This window comes from Diplotaxodon limnothrissa, linkage group LG7 (genome assembly GCF_057381915.1).
Source record: "Diplotaxodon limnothrissa isolate DT_005_m linkage group LG7, D_limnothrissa_male_GT1.1, whole genome shotgun sequence".
In the NCBI taxonomy this organism is placed as follows: Eukaryota; Metazoa; Chordata; class Actinopteri; order Cichliformes; family Cichlidae; genus Diplotaxodon; species Diplotaxodon limnothrissa.
The window spans coordinates 17,458,838-17,486,695 of NC_140602.1; the positions used below are offsets into that span (position 1 = coordinate 17,458,838).

The following is a 27,858-nucleotide window of genomic DNA, read 5'->3' on the forward strand; positions in this document are numbered from 1 at the left end:
ATTTATGTACAAACTAGCCAGACGTCTTTTTGTCCCACACTTTAATAAGTCCTCCTTTTGGTTTTAAGAAATTTAGTCAGTGTGATAAGATAACCTTTATTAGTCCCACACGTGGGAAATTTGTTTTGTCACAGCAGGAAGTGGACAGTGCAAAAGTTATGAAGCAAAAATTAGAATACAATAAGAATAAATACAGTACACACAACTGTACAGAATAGAATAAAATACTATATACAGTAGAATAAAATATACAATAAGATAAAAATAGAATACAAATGCTATATACAACTGAGTAAAAATACAACGATGCCAGAAAAGATTATTGCACTTAGTGTTATTGCAATAATTGCGATATTTTCCACCAAAAATAGTTCCACACTAAAAGCTGATCAGATAAATCCATTATTTTTCAATGCTTTACTTTTTCTTTTTTTTTAACTGCAACAATAACTGGAGCAACTACTGTACCATTGTGGCCCATACCTTGGTTTGGGGATGGGTGAATACGGCTTTTTTGTGTGTTCTCATGAACTAAAAAACAAAAACAAACCCACACACGCCATTAATGTAAACATTTCCACTTCAGTAATTGTGGAAATGATCTTGGAAAAAAAAAAAAAAAATCACAGCTTTCACTAGTATGGTTTAACTAATATTAATAGCACTATCGTTGTACAATATTGCAGACGTGTTTCCGTTTCAGTCTCAGTTTCACCCCTACAGGCTCCAATGGAGAGTTTGCAGAAAATACTGCACATTGAAGAAACAATACTTTAAAACAAGGCTTCCAATTATGCACAAAATTCAAACTTGCACTGTGATCACTGATAGATCAATCATTAGCTTATAATTTATCTAAAGCACAGATACTCAATGCTATGCAAAAGATGAGGGTTGTACCAAATGAGGGTTGTAATTCTCAAATGCCTTTAATCTAATCCATTACTCTAACTAATCCCATAGTTTTCTGCTTAAACAGACCTCTTACCTCTTTGTTAATCACTTCAGAGCCAACTACTGATAGAGTCATGGACATAGTGGGTGACTGTGGTCTTATGCAACTCACTCTGTGCCTCAACGTCTTTTGTTTGCAAAGCTTGCAGAAGAATTTGCTCAACCTTCGATCACACCACCCCACAGTGGAGATAGAGGATCTCACTGAGTGTTTTGTGGCTCCAGGACAGACAGGCTTGCAGTTACTGTCATGCTAAGGCAAGCAGCAACAGCAGCAGTAGCAAAAAAAAAAAAAGAAAAAAAAAAGGAAAAAGTAACAATCCAGATCAGAGTGGTCCTTCTTTTGGCCTTTAACATCTGGCTACAAGGGCATTCATCCACCAGCACCCTGACAGCAAGGAGAGTGAACAATTGGCCCGAGCAGCCATCCAACTCAGCGCCAAGATCCGAGACTTCACACAGATCAACAACTCCCTGACCGCAACAAAAAGGGATCACTGTGACACTTAGCTAACTGACATAGCACTATGGCAGTGTCGGCTGCCAAAGGATCATGCTTAAGCCCCGAAAGCCATTCTCGCTGTCAACAATTAGACAAAAATCAGTCAAGATGCAGTCAACATAGTCACAAAAGACAAACAAAGAGAAGAAGAAGAAAAAAAAAAAAAAAAAAGAAAAAAAAAAGAGGCTGAACTGGTTATTTCTTATCATATCCCTGGTCATTTTCCTTTGGCACAAGCCCAGAATGGATGGAGGGAAATTTATTTAGTGGGGGAAAACCCCTTACAATATTCACACATTATTTTACACAAGAAAACAGGATATCAAAAAGGTGGAACTACAACGATCACTGTCACATAAATGGCCATTGATCCTCAGTATATCAGTTTAGTTTATATAACACACAAAGCCACAAATGTAAATATTTGCAGTTTACTGGCACGTTTAAAAAGTTTCTAAAAGCTTAAAAGGCCACTTAATATGAAGCGTTTTACAACCCAATCAGCAAATCATTTAGAAATAGTGCAACATTTTAGACTAGAAGCAAAAATATTTTCTTGTTTAATCTTTTTAATTTATAGTTTGCTCTAGAGCAAAAAACAAAAAGCACAACAAGCAAAGGATAACGTGATTAAAACATTTAAAGAATCCTTGTTCAGCTGTTGAGTTTCCTCATTTGTGAGACCATGCAATAACAGCCATTTTGTTGCAAACTACAGAGAGCATTGCTGGAATTGCAAACATTTAAATGTTAAACAGTGTCGTAAAGCAGGCGGTGATTTTGGAAATGTTTTTGTCAAACAGGATTAGCTGACTTTGTGTCGATACTACCTTCGGGGTGGGGAGTTATATATGGACCTCTGTACTTTATAAATACCTTTCCTCCCACTTGTTTACATGCCCCGTCACAAGATTTCCATTAATGGCTCAATAATGTAGCAAACCACGTGTTTTCTATCGTTAAGTCAGCACTCTATAACCAACATGGACGGGAGGAGGGGGGTACAAATGCATGTGAGCTGCAGCTAACCATGTTAGCAGGCTCGGCTGCTAGCAAGAGACACAGGGAGGGACCGGGAGTAAGTGTGCCGTATCCTGCCTGCAAACAGGCTCACGCACGCTGCTGGACTTTAGAAACTGAAGTCACATTAGTAACGGCTTGGCAACGACATATAGTGTTATGGAACTTTAAAGCAACTTCTCACACTTCGTCTGCTAAAAGCGCTTGTTTTCAAAGCCCGACAATTGATCGTCTAAACATCCACCGTTTGTTTCGATCGACCGCACTTCAAATGAGAATTTGATCAGCTGTAACGAAGTAACCCGAAGTCAGAGCAAAAACAAACAACCAAAAAATATGTCTGTGCCATTAATGCAACGTAAAGGGCACAAAATGGGCATCATGTTTATTTATTTGCATATTTTTTAAAGCTACGTGGTTTCTTTTTCTGGACTGATACTGAACGTGTGATCTCCGGAAGCACATGTCACTTGACTATTGTAGCGCGCCCAAGCGTCGGGTACCTCTGTTAGCAAACTGCGTTTCCACTCAAAGTGACGAGATAAGAGATTAGCAGCAGGGCCACACTTTACTTAACTACAATTTATTGTGGTCACATGCCTGTATTACCCAAGTTAAGCTAGCAACTTAAACTCCAGGTGAGCGTATCCTCACCGCTTGCGTGATTAGCAACGTTAGCATCCCAGTTTGCTCGTTTAGCTAGCGTTAGCTAACTCAACTAGCCCTCAACTGTTTTGTTCGCCTCGCCTGCTTAAAAAAAATAAAAATGCCAGTCTGTGTTTACGATGTTGAAGAGGCGAGGCGAGAACTCGGCACATGTCTTTAGCTGATTTACTTACATTGTGTCGCTCGAAGTCATTAACCGACTTTCGGTGAGAGGGAGGAAATCCAGGTTGTACGCCGAAGTCATGCTCCAAAAAAAAAAAAAAAGAACAACACACACAGCGTCTAAACAACGAAAAGCGACGTCCACTCAACTCCTGTGAGACGGCGAGAAGACGAAGCAGAGCAGGTGCTGGGAGGGGGCGTCTTCTTTAAAACTGCAGAGAGGGAGGGAGGGAGATATATAGAGAGAGCGCGAGGGCACCGGTATCCGCCTTATTCCTTCCTTCTTGTTTCTCTCTCTCTCTCGCTGTCTCCGAGCGAAATAAATTCAGGCGAGCCGCCGTCAACACTGCACACCGAGCTGCAGCAAAGCAGAGGCGTGGCCTCGTCAACAAAAGTCCGAAAGACACGCTGCGTGTTGCTCAACAATCTAAATACCCCTATCTAAATGACTGCAATGTCCCTTTAGAGACCACACGTGGTGCCCTATGGAGAGTTTACTAACCTGTTTTCTAGTTTACGATCTTTTATCTGCTCTAGCATCGCCATTGCATTCCAATAATGACCCACATTCTGCAACCCTTTTACAAAAAACAAAAAAACGTATTAATCAGATCATGTCGAGCCTTATTGTGAAATGACTCTATCTGAGAATGAATCAGTGATCTAATAATCACAATTGGTGAGCGATTTAAAATGTTTAAATATAGCATCCAGGCTATTACTATCAATCACACTAATGCCACTCCTGTTTCCATATCTTCCCAGCACTCTAAATTAGGCAACCGGGCCTTTTGTTTTTATTGGATTACTTAAATAAATAAGATTATTTCCAGGTTGTTTATTGCCTTGCACTGCAGATCGGTCCATAAATCAATTCCCAGTCAAAAAGTTAGATGGGTAAAAATGTAGCTGTTCTTGTCTGCCTTCATCCATTCTTCCCTTCAGGGTCATAGGTCATATTCCCCTTTTGTGCTGGACTGTTATCTCCTAGAAGGTGGGGAGAGGGGGGAGGGGGAGCCTATCTTCCTTTGTTGTGCCGGACTTACAAGGTGAGGCCTCTACACGTGGAGGGAAAGGTAAACGGGGGGGGGGGGGAGGTGGACTGTTGTCAAGTGCTGTTTGAGAGACGAGTTGGGGGGCTAGCCTAATTATCAAACCACTCATTACTGCTTCAGCAGCTGCACAGTCCTAAAATATTCTTCATAGTGAGCATTAAGAAACATCCTATTTATGAAATCCTACTTAATCCCTGTATCCATAGCAATTTCAAGGCAACCTGGCACCAGTGTCGGGTCTGCTCTATTAAACAGTGCCTGAAAGAGGCTTGTGTGCATAATGTGATAATGCAAACTCTTTTTCCATAAGTGCGGACGAGCCCACTGTGCAACATGCATCACCTTTAGCTTAAGGGGCTGATATCAAAAGGTACGCTAAACCTCTCTGAAGATTCGGGTTTCATTAAGACGGAGGCATCTGCAGCATCCAACACATTTCAGCTGTGTTGGTATGTACTATTTGTTTTTTCTAAAAAGATGTTTAATAGATTGGATTTTACATGCCTAGTGTCATGTCTAGTTGCTGGCACCTTCTAATACTAGACTGTCTTTCTTAATCTCAGATGATTACTACTCTAATCCTATCATAATCCTCCACATGTGCCATCCTTTTGTTGTTTACATCAAATGTTTTCTCCCTCATGCAGTGGGAGCTGAAGAGCCCACTCACCCAGCATTTAAATGTGCACCTTTTCGTGATAAAAAAAAAAAAAGTACAAGGTGTAAAAATAGGCCAGCTTCAACTAAAAACAAAAAAGAGGCCACATCGTGTGTTTTTAAGCAGGACGCCTTTAACTTGAAAGTGCACTTATTCTTAGCTCTGCCTTTCATGAAATCATTTGTCGAATGGCCGACCAGCTGAAGTGCTCTCAAAATGGAGAGAGTGAACTTCATCTTATCTTTCCTTTGCAGAGGAAATCAACTGTTTCAGGATGTACTAAATAAATATAGCGCTGCCTTATCAGTGTAAAGTTCCACTGAATGTATGCAAATGCACATGTAAATGTTTCCTTTTCTTGCATTTAAAGATAATTGATATCTTCAGTTGTGTTTGACTGGCTCAGCACAGTGAGGCCTGGGCAGCTTTCAGCAGACATCCAGTCACTCGTACTGCTCTTCTTCAGTGGGCCGTGCAGTTCGAAGACAAACACCTACATCACTGACACCTCCACCTTTTTTTTAAACATTTATATTTCATGCAAATCTACAATTCCTTGAGGAAGTTTGAAAAAATAAAGAAGGGAGGTACATTTTTATTCAATTTTAGTGATACATCTTTCTTGGGAAGTTGAGGAGACATAAACTATAAAATGCGTTCAATTTAAACATGGCTTCTAGATTCCTGTTTAAAAAGAAAACCATATAGGCGCACCAGAGGAACACTACCCTGCCCACAGGCACACTCTCACAGCATGGGAGAACGACTCAGCTGGAAACAATACATCCTATGACAATATCCAGCCCAGACAAAGAGGCAGTCCAAATACGGGCTGCTCCACAAAAGCTAGCCCAAATTTGAATGAGGGGCCAACCCAACGTACCTCATAGGCAGGTCCTCATTCCTGACTGAGATCCCGGCCGCAGAGGGGGGACAGCGCATGCTGTTGGCATACAGACTCTGCACCAGGGCCAGCTCAGAAGAGTGTTCCAACATCGGTGCTCTGGAAAAATCCACCCGGTGTAACGGACACTTTCTTCTCTTTCCCTCTTTCCTCGGTGTGTCTCTCTCCCTTTCTGTGTCTCCCGCCCACTCTTTCTCCTTGGTTTAGTGCAGCAGAGCGGTGCCCACCCCCTTCGCTGGCTGTGGTGGCTGAAATAATCCTCTCTGACAGCTCATCGTGCGCTAATGCATTGTGCTGCCTGCGGCAGCGCAGTTTGCAGGCTGTAAAGCTGTGTCCACAGCACTCTTCGACTAATTGACACCCATATTAGGGAAACTTCAGAAAATTGGACATGGATGATTTATTCCCATTGTCACACTAGAGGAAATTAGATGAAACATCAACACAGTTGACACAGAATTTCATTCTGTTCCAGTCCTGATTTTGTAGCATGTTTTTTCCCCTTCTTTTTTTGGATTTTGCCATGTAGTTCAGTCAGTGAACTGCTCTAAATAAAAGCCTAAACAAGGCCAACTGGTTGATCAAGCCTAGCATCCTACACCTGCGCCCACCACAACTCATTTTATCAATAAATGCTCTGTCTGAGCACCTGCAGATACTAGAGATAAACAGTATAACCACTCTCCAGGCAGTGAGAGCATGTGCATATCACACTATGCATGAGTTGTCTGGTTACCGACCTGTTTGTGACAGCGAGAGCGCTTTCTATGACAGCCTGACATCATTACTATAATTGAGTAGATAGAGATAAAGATAGGCTGCCAGAATATAAGCAAACACTTAAGTAAGTGTGGGTACTTGTGAAATAAGGACAGATGACATTACTCCCCTTATTGTCCACTCCAGGTACTGGAGTGTACCTCCAGTACCTGGAGTGTTTGAAGTTCACTGAGCAGCCCAAAACTGTGGTCCTACTGTGTTTTAGATTATAACGCAAACACCGATGCACAAATGACATGTGCCAGTATGTAATTCTACAAAACAAAGGTTCTCCACAGTCGATTTAAAAACCAGAAACCCCAACCATGAGAATTAAGAGCATGTTGAAAAGACCCAGCAGCTTTTTATCAAAAGTGTGTAGTTTTATCATTTGCATGGCACAAAGTTCACTCCACTCTGCTGGGAGCCATCTAGATAGGAAAATGAAGAAGTCAAGGCAGCTTTTTTTTTAAGCTCCTGCACACATTCTCTCGTACTCTCTCAGCCAATGTTTGTGCTGCCATGGACCAATCAGGTGAAATATCTGAAACTAATTTACTGCAATATTCTTTTCACCAAAACCCAGGAGGAACTCAATCTAGGTCTTCCCCTCCCGTAGGTGTTGTGTCCCGCTTGGGTAATATGACATTAAGTAGGAAAGTCATCTGAAACAGGGTCATGCCAGTGTGTGCTGATATCACAGTCGAGTACAGCAGCATGAACGGGCTCTCTGCTTCTTCTGATCGTGGCACGAAATCCTCTTCATCTCAGCCCCGCTCCTTCTGCTGAATATTTTAAACACTTGTGCTGAAATCCAGGCCTTTATGATGCCATGCTGCTTAGCGTGACTAGTCAGAGCCGCCGAGCACGAGGATAACTGAAAGATTTTCTTGCTGCTCTGCTATGAACACCTACAGTAAGCGTACAGTACGATAACGCCTGCGTGCTAATCGCTGACAACTGAAAAGAGGTGACAGAGGTGTAGTAATATGGCATGGGAATGATATATGAAACAAGGAGTATTGCTCTGAAAGGGAGCGTTATTGGGTTTCAGTGCATTTTGCGGCTGAAAAACAAAATGCATTCATGCCTGACATGTACTAAGTTGAATAACAGCACATGGTGAAAGCACTGCAGGTGGCCTGAACAGTGAAAGCAACCTCAACTTTCATTTTTTTTTCTTCTTCTTTTGCCACTTTTGGCCTCCCTCGGGACCATTTGCACAGACAAATTCTGTCTGTGTTTTTGCAGGTTAAAACTGAAACTGTCACAGCTCGGTGAACACTGCTCGAGTGCAAACACCACACGCTGGCAGCATGACTTTAAAGTCACACTTGACACTCAAATTTTCAAACGGTTACAAGCGGGCACAGCTCCCCCCCCCCCCCCCCCCCCTCCCCCGGCATCATAACTTGTTTGTTACCTATTCACCACGGTTAAAAATTTTAATATCTAATAATAAGAAATAGAGATTTAGGCCTTTTTTTAATAGCAAAATTCTGTGTTTGCAGGCACTGGGCAATAAAATTTATGATCCAACAGATGCTAGCAACAGGCACTGACAGCAAGAGACCTGACACCATCTTGATGAGGGAAAGAGACACCCAAAACCTGAGTGGAGTTGACGTTTTAGCACCAACAGGCTGAAGGCAGACACTGTTAATGAAATTCCTATTCATATACAGTCTGATCTTTTGATTTTTCCATCTCAACAATCACTTTTTATTTTTTTTTCAGTTTGACTACTTTGATTTTACAGATTTAGCACACATCAGTTCTCCTCCCACAATGACCTGCATGACTGGACGCGCCTGGTGTGATTAAAAACGCCATACCACATTGAAATGTCAGCTTATTTTGCATGGACAGAAGTAATTTTACTTCCCTTTTCTTCTGTCACGCATCATTTTTTCCACTTCCTCTTTCATTCTATGTTATCGGAAGATGTTGAGTAGATTTCCAAATTTGGGAGTAAACAAGAAAGAGAAAGGAGTGGATAAGTAGGAGGAAATATTCGCACGTTTAAAGGTGAATGAGTCAGGTTTGCTTTCTATGTCCACAAAACATCAAGGATTTAAAGATTTATACGCTGTTTGAGTACAGTGTACAAAGCTTCATTTGCAGGAATAATTTGCAGGAATGAGCAATCTGCAGATGGGTACATTTTGGTCATAAAGGGATGGATATGGTCAGCAACAGTTGTCAGGTAAGCATTTAAACAATGTTCAGTGGGAACTAAGGAGTGATGGGTGTACTAAAAAAACATCCCCCTCTCTATTACACCACCATCAGCCTCAACCATTGATACAAGGTGGGATGGATCCATAGTTTCATGTTTGCAGCAGAAGTTGAGAGTCATCAGACTAGATGACCAATGCTCATGGTCTGTGTGAATTGTAGCCTCAGTTTCCTGTTTTTAGCTGACAGGAGTGGGACCCAATGTGGTCTTGTGCTGCTGTAGATCACGTGCTTCAAGTTTTTACTTGTTGTGTGTTCAGAGATGCTCTTCTAATGTGTGTAGCACTTTCTTCTTCACTTAAATTAGGACTGAACTGAAATATTCAGTCTATGAATCAATCGCAGATGCTAAACAGAAATGCTGGGGTATCCACCTCAAAAACACAGCCTTCATTAGCCAACTGCCAGCACAATGCTGAATAAATTTTTTTTAAAACTCACTGAACTCAGACCTCAGAATTTCTCTACGCCCTTTCAAAGGTTTTCATATACTATTATTTTTCTGTAAAATATGACCTGTGCACCAAAATGCCAAGGACAGCACTGGTATTGCTTGTTCCCAGAAATATATGATGCAGAAGCACATTACAGCAGATACGTATGAAGATGTTTCACATCTCAGTATATAAAGTCATTGATGACTGGTAATCCGCTTCTGCTACATATGTTTCCTCCTCCTTCAGAGGCTTCATTGCAACGTTTAATTTCAAAGAATGGAAAAAGTGACACAAGACAAGCAGAGCCCACGTTCTAAAATTACCATCCAATGATAATTCTGCAAAGGATGTTTTACTACCTGCCCCTGAAGGATATAAAAAAAACAACAACAGCAATAGAATAATATTAAACACAAAGTGAACCGTCTTCCTTCATTAAATAGGTTCTTTTAGATGTTAAGGAGGAATTGACTTAACCAGGCTGGCGGAGAATGAAGACAACCGGACACCTGCAGCAGATGGGGAATCAGTGAACTTTTATTGAGACAGAGACAACCTCTCAATACAGCTCACATCAGAAGATTCCTAATATTTGCTGTGAGGATGGGTATATATTCTCTAAAACTTACAGGAGGGGGTTGTGAGGAAAGTGCTGCATTAGCAGAAAAACAACTCCATAAAAGGAAATCGGCCTTGGGTGTTCTAGCCTCTTCGCTTGCAGATATCTTCCACCTGCAGGATGAGGCGATCGCTTCTTATCGCTCTCAAGGCCAAAGTCGTGAGCACACATTTTTATTACACAGTTGCACAGTAACTTTAAAGCTGAACAATATTTAAAGCTGAATAATGTTTGATCAGATTATATTTTCTTCAAATCCCCCTTTTGACCCATCTTAAATGGGTCAACACACAAAAATAAGTAACATTCAAAGGAACACAGAGACGTGTCGAAGCCTGGCTCGAAAAACTCCTCGGGTCTTATCATTTGTCTTTATCTGTCATTGCAGATGAGGAGAAAAGAGTCCAGGCACCACCCTGCCCAGGGGTCGGCTGCAAGCAGTCTCGGTTCCCGACGAAAGCAGTAACAGCTGTCCTGCACAGAAGGATACACGAGTCAGTGCAACCAGGGTAGTGACACAAAATTAACAGTTCCTGTAACCTAGCAACCAAAAAGCATAAGTAATGATAAAAATGTGGAGAGTGCAGAGTATACTATAATAATGAGAGATATAAACGTGAAAATGTGAAAGAATAAATCAATCGTAAAATAAACCCAGAACGGTAACTGCTAAGGACATTCAAAAGTGAATATGGTAAAACGTGAGGAAGGGGTGTGGAAAAAAACAATTTATATCCAGTGGTGGGAGTACACATTCGCTCAGGCTTAAGTCCGGAGACCCTGAGAACATCGCTTAACCCTCACAACCCGACCAGACACAGTTCAACCAGATATATCCTTCAAGAGGAAGTGGGTGAGGGAAACAATTAATAACAAACCTAATACAAAACACCACAGAGAAACAACCAGTCTAGAAGCATTTAAACAAGAGAAAGACGATAATGTTCGTCACCCTCACGATCAGGATTATGCCAATGGGAATGAGACCCAGGGCCAGGAAGCAAATAAAGACGCAACATCTTTGCCTGCCTGTCATTTCAGGGGGAAAGGGCCAAGACATGTTTACTTAGCTTGGATGTCTTCCAATAGAGGATGATGGGGCAGAGAAAGGTGGTCCAGTTCCCCCCACCTCGCCAAGGGCGTGTTCTAGGAGTTAAAGAGCAACAACCTGCAATCTGTACCAAAAAATCTTCATAGTCCCACCGGAAAATCATAAGAGTAATAAACGATTCAGCTCAACAGACAAGTATCATGTTCAGGTTTCTCCAATCATTAAATCACTATTATTGCCACAATTTGCTTTATTCACCCTTTGGGCAATGTTATTCCAAGAGAGAGAGAGAGAGAGAGAGAGAGAGAGAGAGAGAGAGAGAGAGAGAGAGAGAGAGAGAGAGAGAGAGAGCGAGAGAGAGAGAGAGAGAGAGCGAGAGAGAGCCCCTAATGGCCAGTTAGTGGGCTCTAGGTCAAACTGTCCCCAAATTTGTTAGTTGTTATTATTACTTGTTTTCACGTCACTTGTCTGTTTTCTACTGCACCCCTCTCACCAAAGCAAAGCAAACATTAGCAGCACATTGACCGTAGTCCGGCATCCTCATTCCATAGGTGCTATAAAACATTTCCTGTAAAAGAATCACAGTTTTCAAGACAGGGTGTGTCTCCCCCAACACTCTCACCAGAATACAGTGTAATAGCATCCCCAACTCCTAACCCATAAACACCGTTTCTTCACACATCCGCCCAGAAATCCTGTAATAGAAAAACATTAAAACTGTAACCCTGTAGGGAAGAAAATGTAAATGGTAACGCTGCGCAGTCACCTCTGTAAGCAACACAAGACACAAAAATGGCATTTACAGGTTCACTCATCCTCGAATATTTTGTCATCCTTCTACTCCTGTAAAAGAAACCCACATAAATTCATCCACCCTTTTATCCTATCTAGGTGGAGGTGGTTAACCTTGAGTCATGGTCAAGTCTTGTCATCTTTTACCAGTCAGTCCGTTTGTTTTTATTCCCAGTCTTTCATCCATTCATCCGTTCTTTGCTGATAGTGAAACCTGTCGTCGCATCTAGTTTCCACACTCAGCAAAATGACGTCATCTCAAAAAGAAACAAGAACTTGAGTTTGGATTACCTCGCTGAATCCTTTTTTAAACAGGGACTCTCGTTTCTAATTGTCCCCACAAGTGTTTCCTCCAGAACCCATTTCAATGCGGAGAAACTCACTTACAACAATTTTCTCGCCGACGTGTAATGCTTGTAATTTCCGATGTGCAGATCTGCTTAAAGAAAAGATTCACAAACAAAAATCAGTAAATATAAAACAAAATAAAATGAAAAATAACAAAAACAAAATGCAGACGCCCGGGTCTTAGGACTTGTCACTGAATATTCTTCCCATCAATAAAAATACCAACCTAAACCTACACAGAGTCAAATCAACACCACCTCAACCTTTTCATATTCATAAACCTATATGTTTTGCGTTCGTGAAACAAAATTGAACCATTAAGTAAGTTGAGCTCTTGAAATGTTTTAATTCTCTTAATTCTGCCAGTTTATTTCAACACTTATTCAATGACTTTTATTCAACTGCTACTTGGTCACTCGACTTTTACCTGTTCAAATTGCCTAGGGTTCAACAAAGTCTAGATCCCCGTTATCATGAAACTTGAACGGTGTACGATGATTTACTTACAGTAATTTAGAATCATTACTCAACCTAGCTCTACTACTGGCACTGCGTGACTTTTCTCACACTGGAAACCAGAATTTAGTACAGAACTTTAATGCCTCAGGCAATCGCGTTCAAGGGCTGCCCCCCCTTCTCTTCTTCTTTGTCCGTGTGTTCCTCCTTTATTAAATCTCCATCACAATGACGTGGCGCTCTGAAATAAAACTCACACTGTTAATTCCTCGTTTTCACTCTGCACCACTGCTCAGAGTGTTTTCTTTTCTTTTTAGTGTAGAGTAAACAATTAAGTCGAGGCCTTAAGCCCCAGATATCTCGCACGGGCATCATTTTCATAACCAAACCGCTCCGGACTCTGCTCCCCAGACCACACAAATGCCCTCCGGGCTTATTATTATAGCAAATTCTGTATTTGACTTTGTTGTGTGCAGCATTGAGCCTTTGTCAGTAAAGCATTCTTCATTGCAGCAGCTGGAGCATTGTGTGTCACTTCTTAGTAAATTAAATCAACATTTTGATTTTAGTGCATGGGTATGTATCAGTTTTTACTCCCTCAACAAGTGCATAAGTGTTCATGTGTGTGTTTCCCTTCATTCTAAGTAGGCGCATGCAGAAGTGTGTGTTCGTGTGTTGGTATATGTTTGTGTTCATCACCTTCCTGTTCTGTAGTTTAGGTAAACCAGCGGCCTGACGCATGGCCTAGGGTCCTCCCCTCCTCTTTGGGTCTGTTTATGTTGTCCTTACTTTGCTCCACGGCCTTCTGCAGCTCTGCTGTTCGGCTCTTCTCAGAGGTCAGCATCCTTCTGCTCACCGTCCCTTTTCCTCCGGGCTTAATGCGCGTCTCGTCACAGCTCTGTCAGCTGACGCAGCCTGGGAATTTCCCCCGTGTAGTGAAACGGGCTTTAGGTTTAGTGCTCTCCGTCTCTGCTGCATGAGATCACTCTTTTGCAGCACTGTTGACATCCTCAAGTTGTTGTTGTGAGTCCAGCTGCTGTGGCCTTCAGGGGTCAAAGGGTCAAAGATGGTCGCGGAGAGGGCAACGATGGTAGAGGGGAGGGTAGGAGTCCAGGTCAGCTTCGGCTCTCAGAAAAAACAAAAACAAAACAAAACAGGCGAACAGGAAAATGATGTTGTGTTGGCTGTGCTGTGTTGGCTGTGTTATCCCGAGAGGGGAGAAACAACGAGATCTCGTCTCCCCCCTTTTTTGTTTTTGTTTTTTTTTTTTTTGTTTTTCACCATATAATCAACTCATAACCCCTCAAGTTGACAGGACAACACAGGTACGTGTTAAAATTCTTAAGATCCTGTTTAGAAACCTAAAAAGGAATTTCCTATCATTCAGTAGTCATTTGTCTTAAACGATCAACAAAAACATGTCCCAGGTCGACCCTTTTAACCACTAAATTTGTCGTGTCCTCACTTAATCCTCAGACCAGTGTCTTTGTCTTTTGACGTTACGTTGTTGTCCTGCAACCCAAAGCGTTTAATTGTCAGTAATGTATAAACTATATCATTTAAAAACAGGTGTATGTTAAGTGTCGCTACTTTAACCTTGCATGTACGTGCACATGTATGTAAGCTGTTTCTTCATTGCATGTATGGGTGCGTCTGTATATGGGTTACTTTAACTTTTTCTCAAACGAGGCATTTCTCTAACACGCACATGTGTCTGTTCCTCACCCTTCTCATATCTTTCTCTGGTTGTGTGTGGTTTTATTTGTTTCAGTGATTTACCAGGAACATCTTTTCCTTTTCTCCATGTCTTCCGCCAGAGGTTAACACTGGTGAGATTCAGGGACACAGCACCCAGAGCAGTTCAGCGAGAAAAACCCGCCTCAAACTACATTCTCTCTTTTTTGTTTTACCGGGAGGGGTGAGGACAACTCTGGTGTCCAGCCGTGAATTTTAGCCAAAGCTTGGCCTGTCTTCTGCTGCCGTACTCAGGCTTCCAGGTTAAGAAAAAACACCTGTATGAAGACACTAAACATACATTTAGTATTTGTATAAACATAACTGCCTAAATCATTGAACTCTTGAGGAGGGTGTATTTCAGAATCAGAATCAAAATCAAAAACTTTATTGTCATTGTCATGAGACCGACGACATTAAGAATGGTCCCCGATCATTGCATCATCCCTAGTAATATCAAATATAAAAAACAATAAAATTCAATCAATAAAATAGATAGAATACTTAAAATACTAAGTATTCCCACCGTCATGCTTCAGACCGTGCATAGATTAACACAAGAGTGGCATGGTGGACATTTTTGTAGTATTCAGATGTGTTATTGCAGTTGGATAACAGCTGTGTTTGAGTCTATTAGTCCTTGCTCTGATTGCCCTGTACCGTCTGCCTTAGGGCAACAGTTCGAACAGGGAGTGGCCAGGATGTGAGGTGTCTTTTATGATGTTTTGGGCCTTTTTAAAACAGTGGGCGTTGCTTGACTCTTTACTAACTTTAAAACCCCACCATAACAATTTCTCACTGACAAACTTCTATGCATCCATTTAAACATGCGAAGCCAGCACAAAATCACACACATACCCCTACAGCAAAGCTTTAACATAACCACAATGCAACTCCTCCCTTAAACGGGAGAAATCACCCTGAATCAACCAACTCTATATAAAACGTCAAACAAAGATAAACCACAAACATTTCTACACTTCTGTGTCTGCCACGCAGCACAATAGGCAGAAAAACACCGATTACTCACAGTCTACAACAAAAGAAAAACCTGCTCTTTTCACAACTCTCACAGCTAAAGTCAAAACTCTTACCCAGTGCCTCTGAAATAATAAAAAATCACCAAATACTCGATTACTCTTTTCACTCGCTCCCTCTCACTCCCTTCTTCCTCATACAGCATACACGCTCGCTCCCGCGGACCCGCTCGGCCCCGCGGGCTCACTCGGCCCCCACCTTTTTCCTCTCACAGAGACAGAGAGAGAGACCCTTTTCCTTTTTTTTATTTCTCCAGCACACATACACACACAGAATCCCAACTGAGAGAAAGAGGGAGAGAAGAGAAAAGAGTTGTAGAGAGGAAGTTTTTTAGCAGGAGTTTCAGATCTAACAGATTTATACAACTTATTTACACACACCGGTAATTTATGTTCTATTTATTGATTTTAAAGGAGAATTTGGGCCAGCTGGGTTTCTGCCTCTGTTAGGCACTAACAGCTGGGGCGCTGCTTTAAAGGTGAGTCAGCACTGAAATATCCCTTCAGGTGTTACCAAGCTTCTACCAAACCGGAGTCTGGCGGGTAACCTTGCCTAGAGCTTCCTGATAGGGGTGCTAGTTGGTTGTCACCTTGTTCACACGTCTCATTCACACTTCATACATTACCTGCAGTCACTCATTACCCTCCTTATGTATGTAATAAATGTGTAAAAAAAAAATTCTATGTGTGGTGTATTATTTTGACCAAAAGAGGAACCTAGTTCCTTTAATTGTGTAATCTGTGAACAACGGAGAACCAAACTGTCCTGCCCAGTGTTCCACAGCAAGCATTCAGCGTGTATTTATGTGTGTCCAATATCAAACAGAACATCAAAACATTTAAAACACTAAAATCATCGGGGTTTTAAGAAGAGATCCGTTTTCTCCTATTGATCAAAGGGACCCCTCCTTTGGACTCCAACCAGTACTTCTCCTTTTTAAGTTTTAGAGGATCTTTTCTAATAAAGTCCTCTGGGCCTTCCTAACCCTTCTGTAGTTTAGAGAATATTACTAAAAAATATTCTCAAGGCCTTTAACCTTTTAATCTGTTTAGAAAGGCGTTACTAATAAACCCTTTCAAGGTCCCAGACCTGCACTGAGGTATTTATCCGACACCGGAGAGCAACCCGTCGGCTGCAACCGTGGTCAGACCTCAGTTCACTCTTATCTTTATTCACTTATTCACTTATTTCTTATTCACTTATCTCTTATTCACTTGTCTGATTCTCAACAAGCCTTAAGTAAGCCAGACAATTTTGGTTATGAATTACTAGGAGTTTGGACACTAAGTATTTTTATAATGTTCAATATAGCAGAAATAAAAGGTCTGCTTACCTTGTTTTTGTGTGCACACAGCTTTTGTCCAAACTCCGTTCACTCAGACCACTGCCGATGTCCTCCCATCCGTTCCAGTTTGGCCTGGAGCGGATCCTGTTCGTGACGCCAATTGAAGGATATAAAAAAAACAACAACAGCAATAGAATAATATTAAACACAAAGTGAACCGTCTTCCTTCATTAAATAGGTTCTTTTAGATGTTAAGGAGGAATTGACTTAACCAGGCTGGCGGAGAATGAAGACAACCGGACACCTGCAGCAGATGGGGAATCAGTGAACTTTTATTGAGACAGAGACAACCTCTCAATACAGCTCACATCAGAAGATTCCTAATATTTGCTGTGAGGATGGGTATATATTCTCTAAAACTTACAGGAGGGGGTTGTGAGGAAAGTGCTGCATTAGCAGAAAAACAACTCCATAAAAGGAAATCGGCCTTGGGTGTTCTAGCCTCTTCGCTTGCAGATATCTTCCACCTGCAGGATGAGGCGATCGCTTCTTATCGCTCTCAAGGCCAAAGTCGTGAGCACACATTTTTATTACACAGTTGCACAGTAACTTTAAAGCTGAACAATATTTAAAGCTGAATAATGTTTGATCAGATTATATTTTCTTCACCCCCCCCCCCCTACAGAAACCCACCTTAATAGCTTCTGAATGGCTGTAAATGTTACTGTCATTTATAGGGTGTCTTACAAGGGACAGTGCTTTTAGAGACGATTTCCTTTCAAGGCATGTTTGAGAAGATCCCAAATGCATTACCTAAGAGAGCAGTTATAGCTTTTTTACATTTATGATGTGGTGGAACACGGTTTGCACGAGGCTGTCTCGTCGTCCACGCCTTATGAGCAGGGCGCCGGTTTCTGTGCACGAAGATTGACACCGTGTGGTCATTCGAGGAAAGGCAGCAAGTCTACAAATATCCCCATTTGTAGCAGACAAACTGATCCACACAAAATCGCTCAGGTGACCTTCAGTGTTCAGTGTAACGGTAACAGTAACACAGCTGCAAGGGAGGATCCTGGATTAGTGAATTAACACGGACAAAATTCAACATACGAAACTGGGTTTGATAAAATATTTCCAATCTATTTCTTATAAAGCCAATGCAAAAAAAACAACCCCAAAACAATTGAAAGCGTGCACTCGTCGAACAAAAAAAAAAAAAAAATCAAGGATGCATGGATGGGTTGGACAGGTGAGTTGGGTAAAGTTTTGATGGTAATGAGATTGACATGTTAAAGTCTGTGAGTACACAGACCATTCATCTTTAATATTCAAATCTCAGTGAAATTAATTACATTACAAGCACAGCTACAGTATAACTCCAGGACTACTCCATATGAAGGGAAAGGGGGGGGGGGGGGAATAAAAATACAAACTTTAAATTTAAAAAAAAATGTACAGAAATTACAGAAAAATCAGTAGATTTAAAAAGCAATATCTGAAAATGGATTTTTGAGTCAATAATCCTAAGAACAAAATGCACTTGGCTTGGAAGTTGGTATTTACACATTTATACATGCCTGATGCAATCATTTATATACATGACATTTCAGTGATACTGCAGAAAATTGGAAGAAAGGCTTGACACAAAGGTCATGCCATTTCTTGGCAACATGAGGGAAAACAGAAAAAAAGACAACAGCTGTTCTTCTTTCTTCCACTTTGTTGAGAAATTTTAACTCTGATTTGACAGAAACTGCCATGGTCTCCTTACACAGACAAGATCTCCAAGATTGGACAACCAAAAGCAACAAATAAACAATTTATAGGCAAAAAAAAGGGGGGGACCACATGAGAACTAAGGCTGATTATGTGCTGGTTGAATCCTTTTTTTTTTATCCTCTTACCAACTCACAATGAATCGTGGCTGACATCTTTAAAAAAATCCTCAGAAGTTTGCATCAGCCATAATTTTAGCTTTCTTTAGCTTTTTTTTTTAAATTTTACAGCAGTGCCATGAGTGTTCATTGATGGCTTTAGTCCAAAACAGTCCAAAATGTGCTTTTGCATAGTCTCAATGCGGTTTGTGTTTCCTTTTCTTGTGTTTTTTATCTTTCTTCTTGCTGGAACATTTAACGCAGAACCACTGCTGGTCCTCAGGGGGCGCTGTGACGACCCCAACACAAAGCCTAAGGACATTACAGAAGAAGAGAGTTGAGGTTAGTGAGGAAATGGTGAGAATGCAGTCATATTCCTATGAGGCTTTAGCCCCATTTGGTTAGAAGACATTATGTTTGACACTGATGTCAAATTAAAAGGAACACACATATTGTTTATTTAGGCCTCATCCTGTCAGGTTTCTGGCATTTAATAAATTCAACCACCTACAGACTTCCCAAGGAGATGTGAGGGGATGCCATTCATTACTGGAAATCAGGTCATTCAGTCATTGTTGTACTTTTTGATAATAAAAGATGCATTTAAATTACAAAAAAAAATCAGCAGCTCACTGACAAACATATTCAGACTGATTATGTGTTTCATATGTCTGAAAAAAATTGATCTCGAATTATCAGTTGACATGAAAGATACAGTGCTTCTGTTATTTTGTATGATTATAAATGTACCGTTAGCATTTAGCACAATTTCCTGGATTTTCACAAATCAAAAACAGATGATACAAACACAGAAACAACTTTCCCCCTACTGTAATGTGGACCCAGGCCCATTAATTACATACGCATTCAACTACCTATTCAACTACTCATTAGCACAAATTTCTAATCGGCCAATCAGGTAGCTGCGACTCATTGCATTAAGGCATGTAGACATTGTTAAGATGACCTGCTGAAGTTCAAATGGAGCACCCGAATGCTGATTTTAGTGGCTTTGAATGTGGCGTGTTTTTTGGTGACTGATGAGCTGGTCTGAGTATTTCAGAAAATGTAGATCTACTGGGATTTTCCTACACAAGCAGGATAACGTGTCATGTCACAAAGCTCAAATCATCTCAAACTGGTTTCTTGAATATGACAGTGAGTTCACTGTACTCAAATGACCTCCACAGACACCAGATCTAAATCTAATAGAGCACCGTTGGGATGTGGTGGGGAGATAAATCTGTTGGGAGACAAATCTGAGGCAACTGTGTTATGCTATCGTGTCAACATGGATCATAACCTCTGAGGAATGTTAGCAGCAGGACGAATGATTCAACAGCAGCAACAACTTTTTCTGTTTTTTACGATCCCAAACACACTATGTCTCAGTCATACAAATACCTTTAATCAGCTGCTGTAAATCATACACAGTATTTGACAGATTTTTAATGGGGCTGTGCTGATATTTTTTTATCAAAAGGTCCCATTACAGACGCCCAGAAACCACATTTCCCCAGATTAACCAAAGTGACAAGAGTGAATTACATATAAATGCATTAAAAATGCAAATAAGAACCCAGAAGTGGAAGAGCAGATTAAGAATTAGTACAAGCACCCATCCTTGTCATGAAAATACAGGGTTGTAAAGCTCTTACCAGTGATACCAGTCGTCACAGCCATCACATCCTATCATGGGACTGCCATCATCAGGTTTGTTACATCCAGGGCAAATCCAGATCTGGTTTCCCCACTCATCTCGAATCTTGATTGTTACACACAGGAGAAAACTTTAGTGACATGTCAAAGGCAATCAAATGAAAAAAAAATATAGTTATGACACAAACAGATAATGAAAAAAATCCCCCCAAAACGCTGAATAACCCAACAGTCTGTTTTATCTTGAGTGTAACTACCTTTGCCAAGGAGGATGTGTGTCTGGTTAGTGGGGTTCATCAAAAAGACAGATTCATGAAAACAACAGACGGTGCTTAGGTAACATTAGAAGAGCTTTTAGAGCTTGTGGAGTCCATAAAATATTTTTAAAGCCCTCTTTAATATTTCAAGATCAAACTGAAAAAACAAAAACCAAAACAGGAGCAACATCTTTATACTCTTAACCCTTGTATGGTGTTCGGGTCTGTGAGACCCGTTTTCACTTTTTTTCAAAAGAAAAATGAAACAATTAATTATTTTTTCAACCTGAAATTCATTGGCTTTGGCTTATTTTCTGTGAAGAACATAAATCCGAACTAATTTTCAATGACCTCATACTGTACCTCCCCCACGCATTTACATTACATACAAGGTGTTCGGGTCCACTGGACCCAGGTCTAATAAAAGTGTTGAAAGTGAAGGTCCTGTGTTCCCACACTCTGTCTTCCTCCTTTCTGGTGCTGCTGATAGTGTTTTCTTCCCCTCCTGCTCCCGCACAAAGTTGCAACATTGTTGTCTGCTCTTACATTCCCACACATTTTACCCTCTTTCTTGAGGGATCCAAATTTTATTTTCTCATTCCCTGTCCCTCCTGCTAATTAGGGGCATAATACTATAAATAAGACTTTGCCAGTGTGGTTCTTTATCACAACTGATCAAGATGGCAAAAGATTATCTGCTGCGAGGGCCATCCAATTGATTTTGGAAGAGAGAGGGGCTTCGGATGATGATGTTGACAAAGAGGTTTCAGAATATTTCACATTTCTGAAAATTCAGAGTCTGACAGTGACTTTGAAGAAGAGGATGAGGTTGAGCACCATTTAGTAACAAAACGAAGACGAGTACCCCATCTGCAGCCAGCTCCAGCACCAGAACAAGCCCACCAGTCAGCAAGTGAAGAAATATGGATGTCAATAACTGGTGAAATTGGATGGTCTTCTTGCCCAAGAAATGCAGAGCTGTTACTGTGATAAGCCAGGGCCAACACGGCTGACAGTTACTCATGTGCAGGACATCAAGTCTTCATTTGAGCTTTTCATCCCAGATTCCATCCAGAAAATTATTCTGGATTGCAGTAATCTAGAAGGAAGGTGTGTTTTTGGAGAGAGGTGGAAGGAGATGGACCAAATTCATCTAAGAACCCCAAAGGCCTACTTTGGGGTTCTTATCCTTGCAGGAGTTTTCAGGTCCAAAGGGGAATCGACAGAATCCCTGTGGGATGCAGAAACCGGCACGAACCTTTCCGTGCATCAGTGTCTCTGGAAAACTTCCACAAAATTTCCAGGATTATCCGTTTTGATAACCGAGATGACAGACCAGCTCGACGGCAGAGAGACAAGCTAGCTGCCATCAGGACAGTGTGGGATAAGTGTGTGCACCACCTCCCCCTGTTTTACAACCCTGGGCCTAATGTCACCATTGATGAGCAGCTGATCCCATTTAGTTGTGAAACATATTGCTTCACGTGTAAATGTGTTGTGTCTTTCCACTCACGCCACTTGATTATAACTGATTTTTTTATAACATTTTATAGAAAAACAAAAAACGAGAAGCACATTAATTCATAAATATGATCTAACAAAGGTAAAGGGAAAAAATTAACCATGTTTGCTGTTCATATGGTTTGTAATTGGGATGAAGTGAACATCTGTTGAGTAATTTAACATAAAATTGTTTGATAGTGTTAATTTCAAAAGCCAAAACTCTAGCGGGTCCACCAGACCCATGAACACTGGCTGAGTAACAAAAATATGAACACCACACAAGGGTTAAGAAACTTTCATGAGCTGGATCCAGGGATTCAATTCATATATAGATTTTGCAGCCTGATATTCAGGTATGTAATTTCAGACTGTTCTTGTTAATGTGCATGTCATGGACACTAAACAAAGACTGGTGAAGCTAAAGCTCTTAAATGCACAAATATTTTTATCCTGGGCACTTACCACGTAAGTACTGACGGTCTCAGTTACCACGCTGCGGACCGGTGTTTTGACGGAGGCGGCAGGAGGGAGTATAGGGGGCGGGGAAATTAAAGACGATGATGGGGGTAGAGCAGGTGGAAGGGGCGAGGGAGCTGGCGGAAGCGTGGGTATGACTGGCGGCAGCATTGGTGGTGGCGGCGGTGTCCGAGGGCGATTGCCAGGTCCTGACTTGGTAGCAGGGGTCTTGGGTGCTGGCGTGCTGGGCTCTGAATTTGGAACCACTTTGCTGATGACACTGTTGATAGAGAGTTACAAGTTAGAGATGTCTTCTGTTCATACTGTCTCTTTTTATAAGAGTCTTCTTTAAGGTAGAACTAAATTAATTAACTCAATGTGATCATCAAAGGTAAACAGCTGCAGCTGTGAGCACAGCGGCCCACCCACCCAGCTGATAAAACTTCATCAAACAGAATTTATATAATCAAAAATGAGACAATGGACAAAAAACATGAATAGATCTTTAACAGATACCTTTCAGGCAGTACCAAAAAGCACTGAGGCCAGAAAAAGTAAGATTTCATAGGTCAAGAAGTACAGTCAACACAGGCCTATCCGCGGTTCAGTTTGCACAGATTGTTTTGCGGAAAGTAACTCCCAAATATTCCCAGAGAATTTACCTATTCATGGATTTTTTTCTGTAGAGCGTATTTAAAATATTTCTCATTTATTATTATTATTCAATTATTTTCGTGACTAAATACATTTTTTATGAATGAAAAAAAAAAAAAAAGAGTATATTTCTCTGCATGGGGAAATCTGCATCGCCAGACACGGAAGCGGCTGCGAAATGCCTGAGACCTTCATAAAAGACTCGTTGTAAGATGACTTTGAAATGAAGTGTTTTAGGATGATAGTTTAAGGTATACTTGGTGTTTTAACTAATAAAATTGGCAGTTATAAACGTTTTTAGAAAGGATTTGAAGTATTCATGGATTTCAGCTATTCACGGGCAGTTGTGGACCCTAACCCCCATGAATACCGGCCGTCAACTGTAAAGACTCTTTGTGTGACATAAAAACACATTATCAGAGGTAGCACTAGAAAGCTTTAATCAGTACTTACATTTTGTCTTGACCTGCTCCCACCCTGAGCGTCAGTCTGGGAATGACCGGAGACGGTAAAGGTGCTGGAGTGTCTATTTTGACCTAAAGAGACACAAAGGATAATAGAAATATTTGTGGCGCCAACAAACAGAAAAATCAAAAAACAATAAACAAAAGGTATGCTAGACGTAAATACAAACTGACCTTTTCCAGTCGAATTCTCTCCTTCTCTTTCTCTTTTTCCTTTTCTCGTTTCTCCTTTTCCCTCTCCTTTTCCTTCCTCTTATCCTCTTTTTCCCTTTCTTTGGCCTTTTCCCGCTCCTTGTCTTTCTCCTTGTCCTTCTTTTTCTTCTTCTCTTTCTTGTCTTTCTTTTTGTCCTTCTCCTTGGTTTTTATTTCCTTCTCCTGGAGGATTGGGGCCAAAGGAGGCAGCATTGAGGGCACGCGCAGACAGGTATGCGGGCTAAACAGTGGCGGGACATCACCCAGACCAAAGGGGGATAATGTAGATTGTTTCTGCTTGTCGTCCTTGCTCTTATCTTTCCCCTTGTCCTTCTTATCCTTGTCCTTTTTACTTTTTTCTTTATCCTTCTTTTTGTCTTTATGTTTCTCCTTCTCCTTTTTAGAGCTGTCCCCATCTCTTGACTTCATCTTGATTGAGCCCTCAGCCAGGGGGAAGTCTCGTGGAACAAAAAGTTCCTCGTCCTTTACCCCAAACTCCTTCCAGGGCATCTTCCCATCTTTAGAAAACTCCTTGTTTTTATCCCTGTTCTTGTCCTTATTCTTCTCTTTTAGCTTACTCTTATCTTTTTCCCTGTCTTTATCTTTCGGCTTGTCTTTCTCCTTCTTCTTCATCTTAGTTTTAAGCTCCTTCTTTAGCTTCTTCTTGACATCTACTGATGACACAATCTTATTTTTCTCCTCAAACACCTTGAGGAGTGGTTCAGGGGTAGGTGGTGAAGCCGATCCGGATGACACGTAATCTGCTGCCGGTTGGGGTACAGCGGGGGCAGATGGCCCCCCCTGGTTGGCCTTTCGAATCACCTCGTTGATTGAATCATCCATTGTCCAATTCCCCAGGCCTATGTGTGGCAGAGGGTGAAGTGGTGTTGACGTGTCTTTTAACAAGATGCCGGCACCAATTGGGCCTTTAGGTGTAGACGGCTCCATAATAGTCAGTCTCCTGGGACTGGAGAATCCATTGCTATCCGAATCAGAGCCCGAGGAGAACGCGAATGGATCGGGTTTCCGTTCAGCACATGCTCTAGCTATCACAGCGTCAATCGAATCCTCAATTGCTCTATTATCTGGCTCTAATTTCTTGAAAGGGCCTGCAGTTAGCTCCCTTTCTTCTATGTTCTGACGCAAATGAATATTGTCTTTGCCCATGCTCTCACTCGGTGTGGACAATGGTAACTTTTGCATGACATCTGGTTTGCTCTGAGGTTGGGGGGCTTTAGCTGAGGCCATTTTAGGGCTCTTGGGACTTTTAGGACTCTTTGTCTTGCCTGGAGACTTTTTCTTTTCCTTAGATGGTTTTGGTGAATTTATGGGACTGCCAACCACCGGAACAGGAATAACCCCTTTAGGAGACTTAGTCCTTTGTCTGCCAGGGGAAGACACCTTAGGCTTTCTTGCTGGAGCAGTGAGGGCCTTCTGATCAGAGTGTTTTGGTATTACGGGCTGAGGTCTAAAAGAAGGCAGGGTACCAGATGGCATTTCAGGTGACAGGGGGTCCAGGCTGTCATGAGAAGGTAGAATGCCTGGACTAACACGTTGAGGGTTGAGAGACGTAAGAGGCTCCCTGGGCTCAAGACCCCACTCTGGGCTGAGGCCAGGGTACATCCGAGGCCTCTTGGAGGTAGGCATCATGCCCATAGCTGCATCAGGACTATCCAGGTGCCTCTTTAGTGGATGATTTTCATCGTTGACTGTTTCATCTTCATCTATTTCCTCCTCATCCTCTTCCAGTGCCACCTGCATAGCTTCAGCTGAAGTACCCATATCAGGGGGGACCTCTTCCTCCTCTTCTTCTAGAGTAAAGGAGATAAAAAACAGAACTAAGAACTTTGACAATCACAACATGACATTTACAACATAAACGTGTGATTTTAGTTTGAACTTTTGACTTTAAATATATTTGGGTATTTAAAAAAGTATTTCACTTTGTGTGAATTGATGCATTTACACTTATTTTTAGCAACTTAAAATAAAATTTACAACACAATAAAATGTCTACAAAGTAAAAAGATGATTCGTAAAAGATTATTTTACGAATCTGCTGTGTTACATCACAGTCTAATGTAACAACCCTGCAATAAACTTAATTATAATGCTATATTATTTGCATAGGATTTAGAGAGGACTTGATTCCACTTTGCTATCAACTTTCAGCCTGTGCACACTAAAAAGTAATGGTCATATAGCTAATACTATACAAGTTATTATACTGACCTTCTTGTAAGGAGACCAGAGGTGGCATATACTCTGGAATGTAATCTTTCCTTTCCTCTGCATCTCGAACTCCAGGTTGGGGAAACTGCAGGACATTGTTTTTGCTAACAGGGTAGAGCGGTGTTTGGTGGCTGAAGGGCACAGGCTCTAGGTTGTTGACATAGTCCTCCAGTTCACTCAGACTCACTCCTAGCAGTCTGAAAGCCTGGCTGACATCGTCCAGGACTGGATCTGTTCTTCCATCTGAAATGGATCAAAAATGTTGTCATTAAACCACAGCACTCACTCTGCACACACAAGAAGTGATGCTCAACAGGTTTACAGTCGGCACGCGACGTTATTTTATAGATTATACAGCAGTTAAGTAACCAATACTCGTGAGATCGGCTACTTTTAACACTGAAAACAGATGCAAAGCAGCATAGCCCCAATAATAACAATACAGGGGAAGTCGCTTTGCTGTGTTCCTACTGTACTTTCTGACATATTAACTGCTTGCTAGGGGGCGCCAGCTGCAGAGTCAGTTAACAACAACGTGATCGACTACTTTGAGTTTACAGGCTAAAAAAGTAATAAGAGAACCAAACAAAGCACTTACACAACTCAGAGTATCGATGACAGACCCGAGCCAACTGCTGGATGTACCGATGCAGCACATCGGACAGCAGATCACACGCAGTGAGCTGAACCGCATCCCAGCCCAGAGCCTGGCAGATCTGCGCCACCGAGACACGCAGCAGCGAGCGGGCATAGCTCTCGCACATCTCGCTGACTTTGTTACGATATTAATCCCGGTCAATTCCTCTTGGAAAACATGCTCCCGCTCGTCATGTTTCGCGGAATGCCCCGAAGGGCTTGGGAAAACCCACTACCACGGTTAAATATGGACATCTACTTCAGTAAATATATTGGCGCTTTTGCCAGAGTCGCCATCTTGTTTCCATCGATAGACCCATCCCCGGAATCTAGTCCGCGCATGCGCGCCAGTGAGCCTCCGCCTACACGGCTCTGCGGAGTTCGAGCGGATCGTCGACTGTCTGCACAGGCGCAGGAGCTCTGTGGGTTTTACAGGAAGCTACATTTTACTCAGGCTGGGGCTGGTTACTAGTTTGGCTAGTGAATGTAAACTGGATACCGTAGATGAAACGTGGCTTTAAATTAGAGCCATGACTCAACTAAACTGAGCTATGCGCGTTTTTTGACGCTGCAGGAACATTCACAACTTTGAGGGCACGCCAGCAGTCAGTTTCGCTTTTAGCTTCTCACCGCCGAGTGACGCCGAAGTAACTGTTTCTCACTCCCGGCCCAAGTAAAAAGTAGAATATTTCAAGAAAAATATACCCAGTGTCTGAGAAAAAAATCCAAATTGGCAGGGTGGCTTTTTAAAATTCGTTTGATCAGACTAAAGCTAATTCTAGATGACTCTTAAATTTGGAAAGCTACCGTAAACTTTACCACATGAGTTTGTGTGAGAAATAGAGCGTGGTTTGCCTGCAGGTTTAATTCCCCACACTGGGTGGTGCTGGATTATTAAAAATGATCACCGCCTTGCAGCTGTAGACCTTTATTAACCAGTCGAATTTCACTTCATGTCCATATATTTCCAGACTCGTGTAACAAACTGACAGTCACATCAAAGGAAAGCCAGTGTCAATGTGTCTGGTCACCATGTGCCCACCAGAAAAGCTTCAGTGCACCTCTACAATGATTCTCCTAAGTTACTGGATCCCTTAAGGATCATTCTTGAAAAAAAATCTTTCTTGGTTCTGTGAAAATGGTGCTGTAGTTGGCTGTTTAATCCAAAGTCCCAAATTCTATCATGGGTCTCAAAACTGGTTGTAGATTTGGTGATGGTGAAGCTTATTAGTTGTGGCGAATGCTGGAAATGT

General features: G+C 41.6%; 2 protein-coding genes across 4 annotated transcripts in view; both read right to left on the reverse strand.

Annotated features, from left to right (window-relative positions):
- Positions 1 to 6,048, reverse strand: part of LOC146628118 (CUGBP Elav-like family member 2) — a 31,859-nt gene extending 25,811 nt beyond the window's left edge. For 2 of the 3 annotated variants that reach the window (XM_085359362.1, XM_085359361.1), the window contains exon 1: positions 5,901 to 6,048. In XM_085359362.1, the coding sequence (XP_085215488.1) occupies positions 5,901 to 6,013 (113 nt within the window). In that variant the 5' untranslated portion in view covers positions 6,014 to 6,048. Of the gene's footprint in view, positions 1 to 3,315; positions 3,646 to 5,900 lie in introns of those variants that run through there. The other variant, XM_085359363.1, reaches the window with a different exon arrangement.
- A 12,101-nt stretch (positions 6,049 to 18,149) lies between these two features.
- Positions 18,150 to 26,909, reverse strand: taf3 (TAF3 RNA polymerase II, TATA box binding protein (TBP)-associated facto). Its single transcript, XM_085357589.1, has 7 exons — positions 26,568 to 26,909; positions 25,970 to 26,212; positions 23,720 to 25,548; positions 23,535 to 23,617; positions 22,434 to 22,707; positions 20,211 to 20,317; positions 18,150 to 18,864 (listed from the first exon to the last, which is right to left on the reverse strand). The coding sequence occupies exons 1-7, from the start codon at positions 26,731 to 26,733 to the stop codon at positions 18,750 to 18,752; spliced, it is 2,817 nt and encodes a 938-aa protein (XP_085213715.1). The 5' UTR covers positions 26,734 to 26,909; the 3' UTR covers positions 18,150 to 18,749.
- Positions 26,910 to 27,858: the final 949 nt, after the last annotated feature.

Coding starts and splice junctions, on each gene's coding strand:
- taf3 (XM_085357589.1), bottom strand. CDS start 26,733: ATGTGCGAGAGCTATGCCCGCTCGCTGCTGCGTGTCTCGGTGGCGCAG. Junction 25,549..25,969: donor TCTGGTCTCCTTACAAGAAG/GTCAGTATAATA, acceptor CCTTTACTCTAG/AAGAAGAGGAGGAAGAGGTC. Junction 20,318..22,433: donor AGACCGTCAGTACTTACGTG/GTAAGTGCCCAG, acceptor GTAACAATCAAG/ATTCGAGATGAGTGGGGAAA.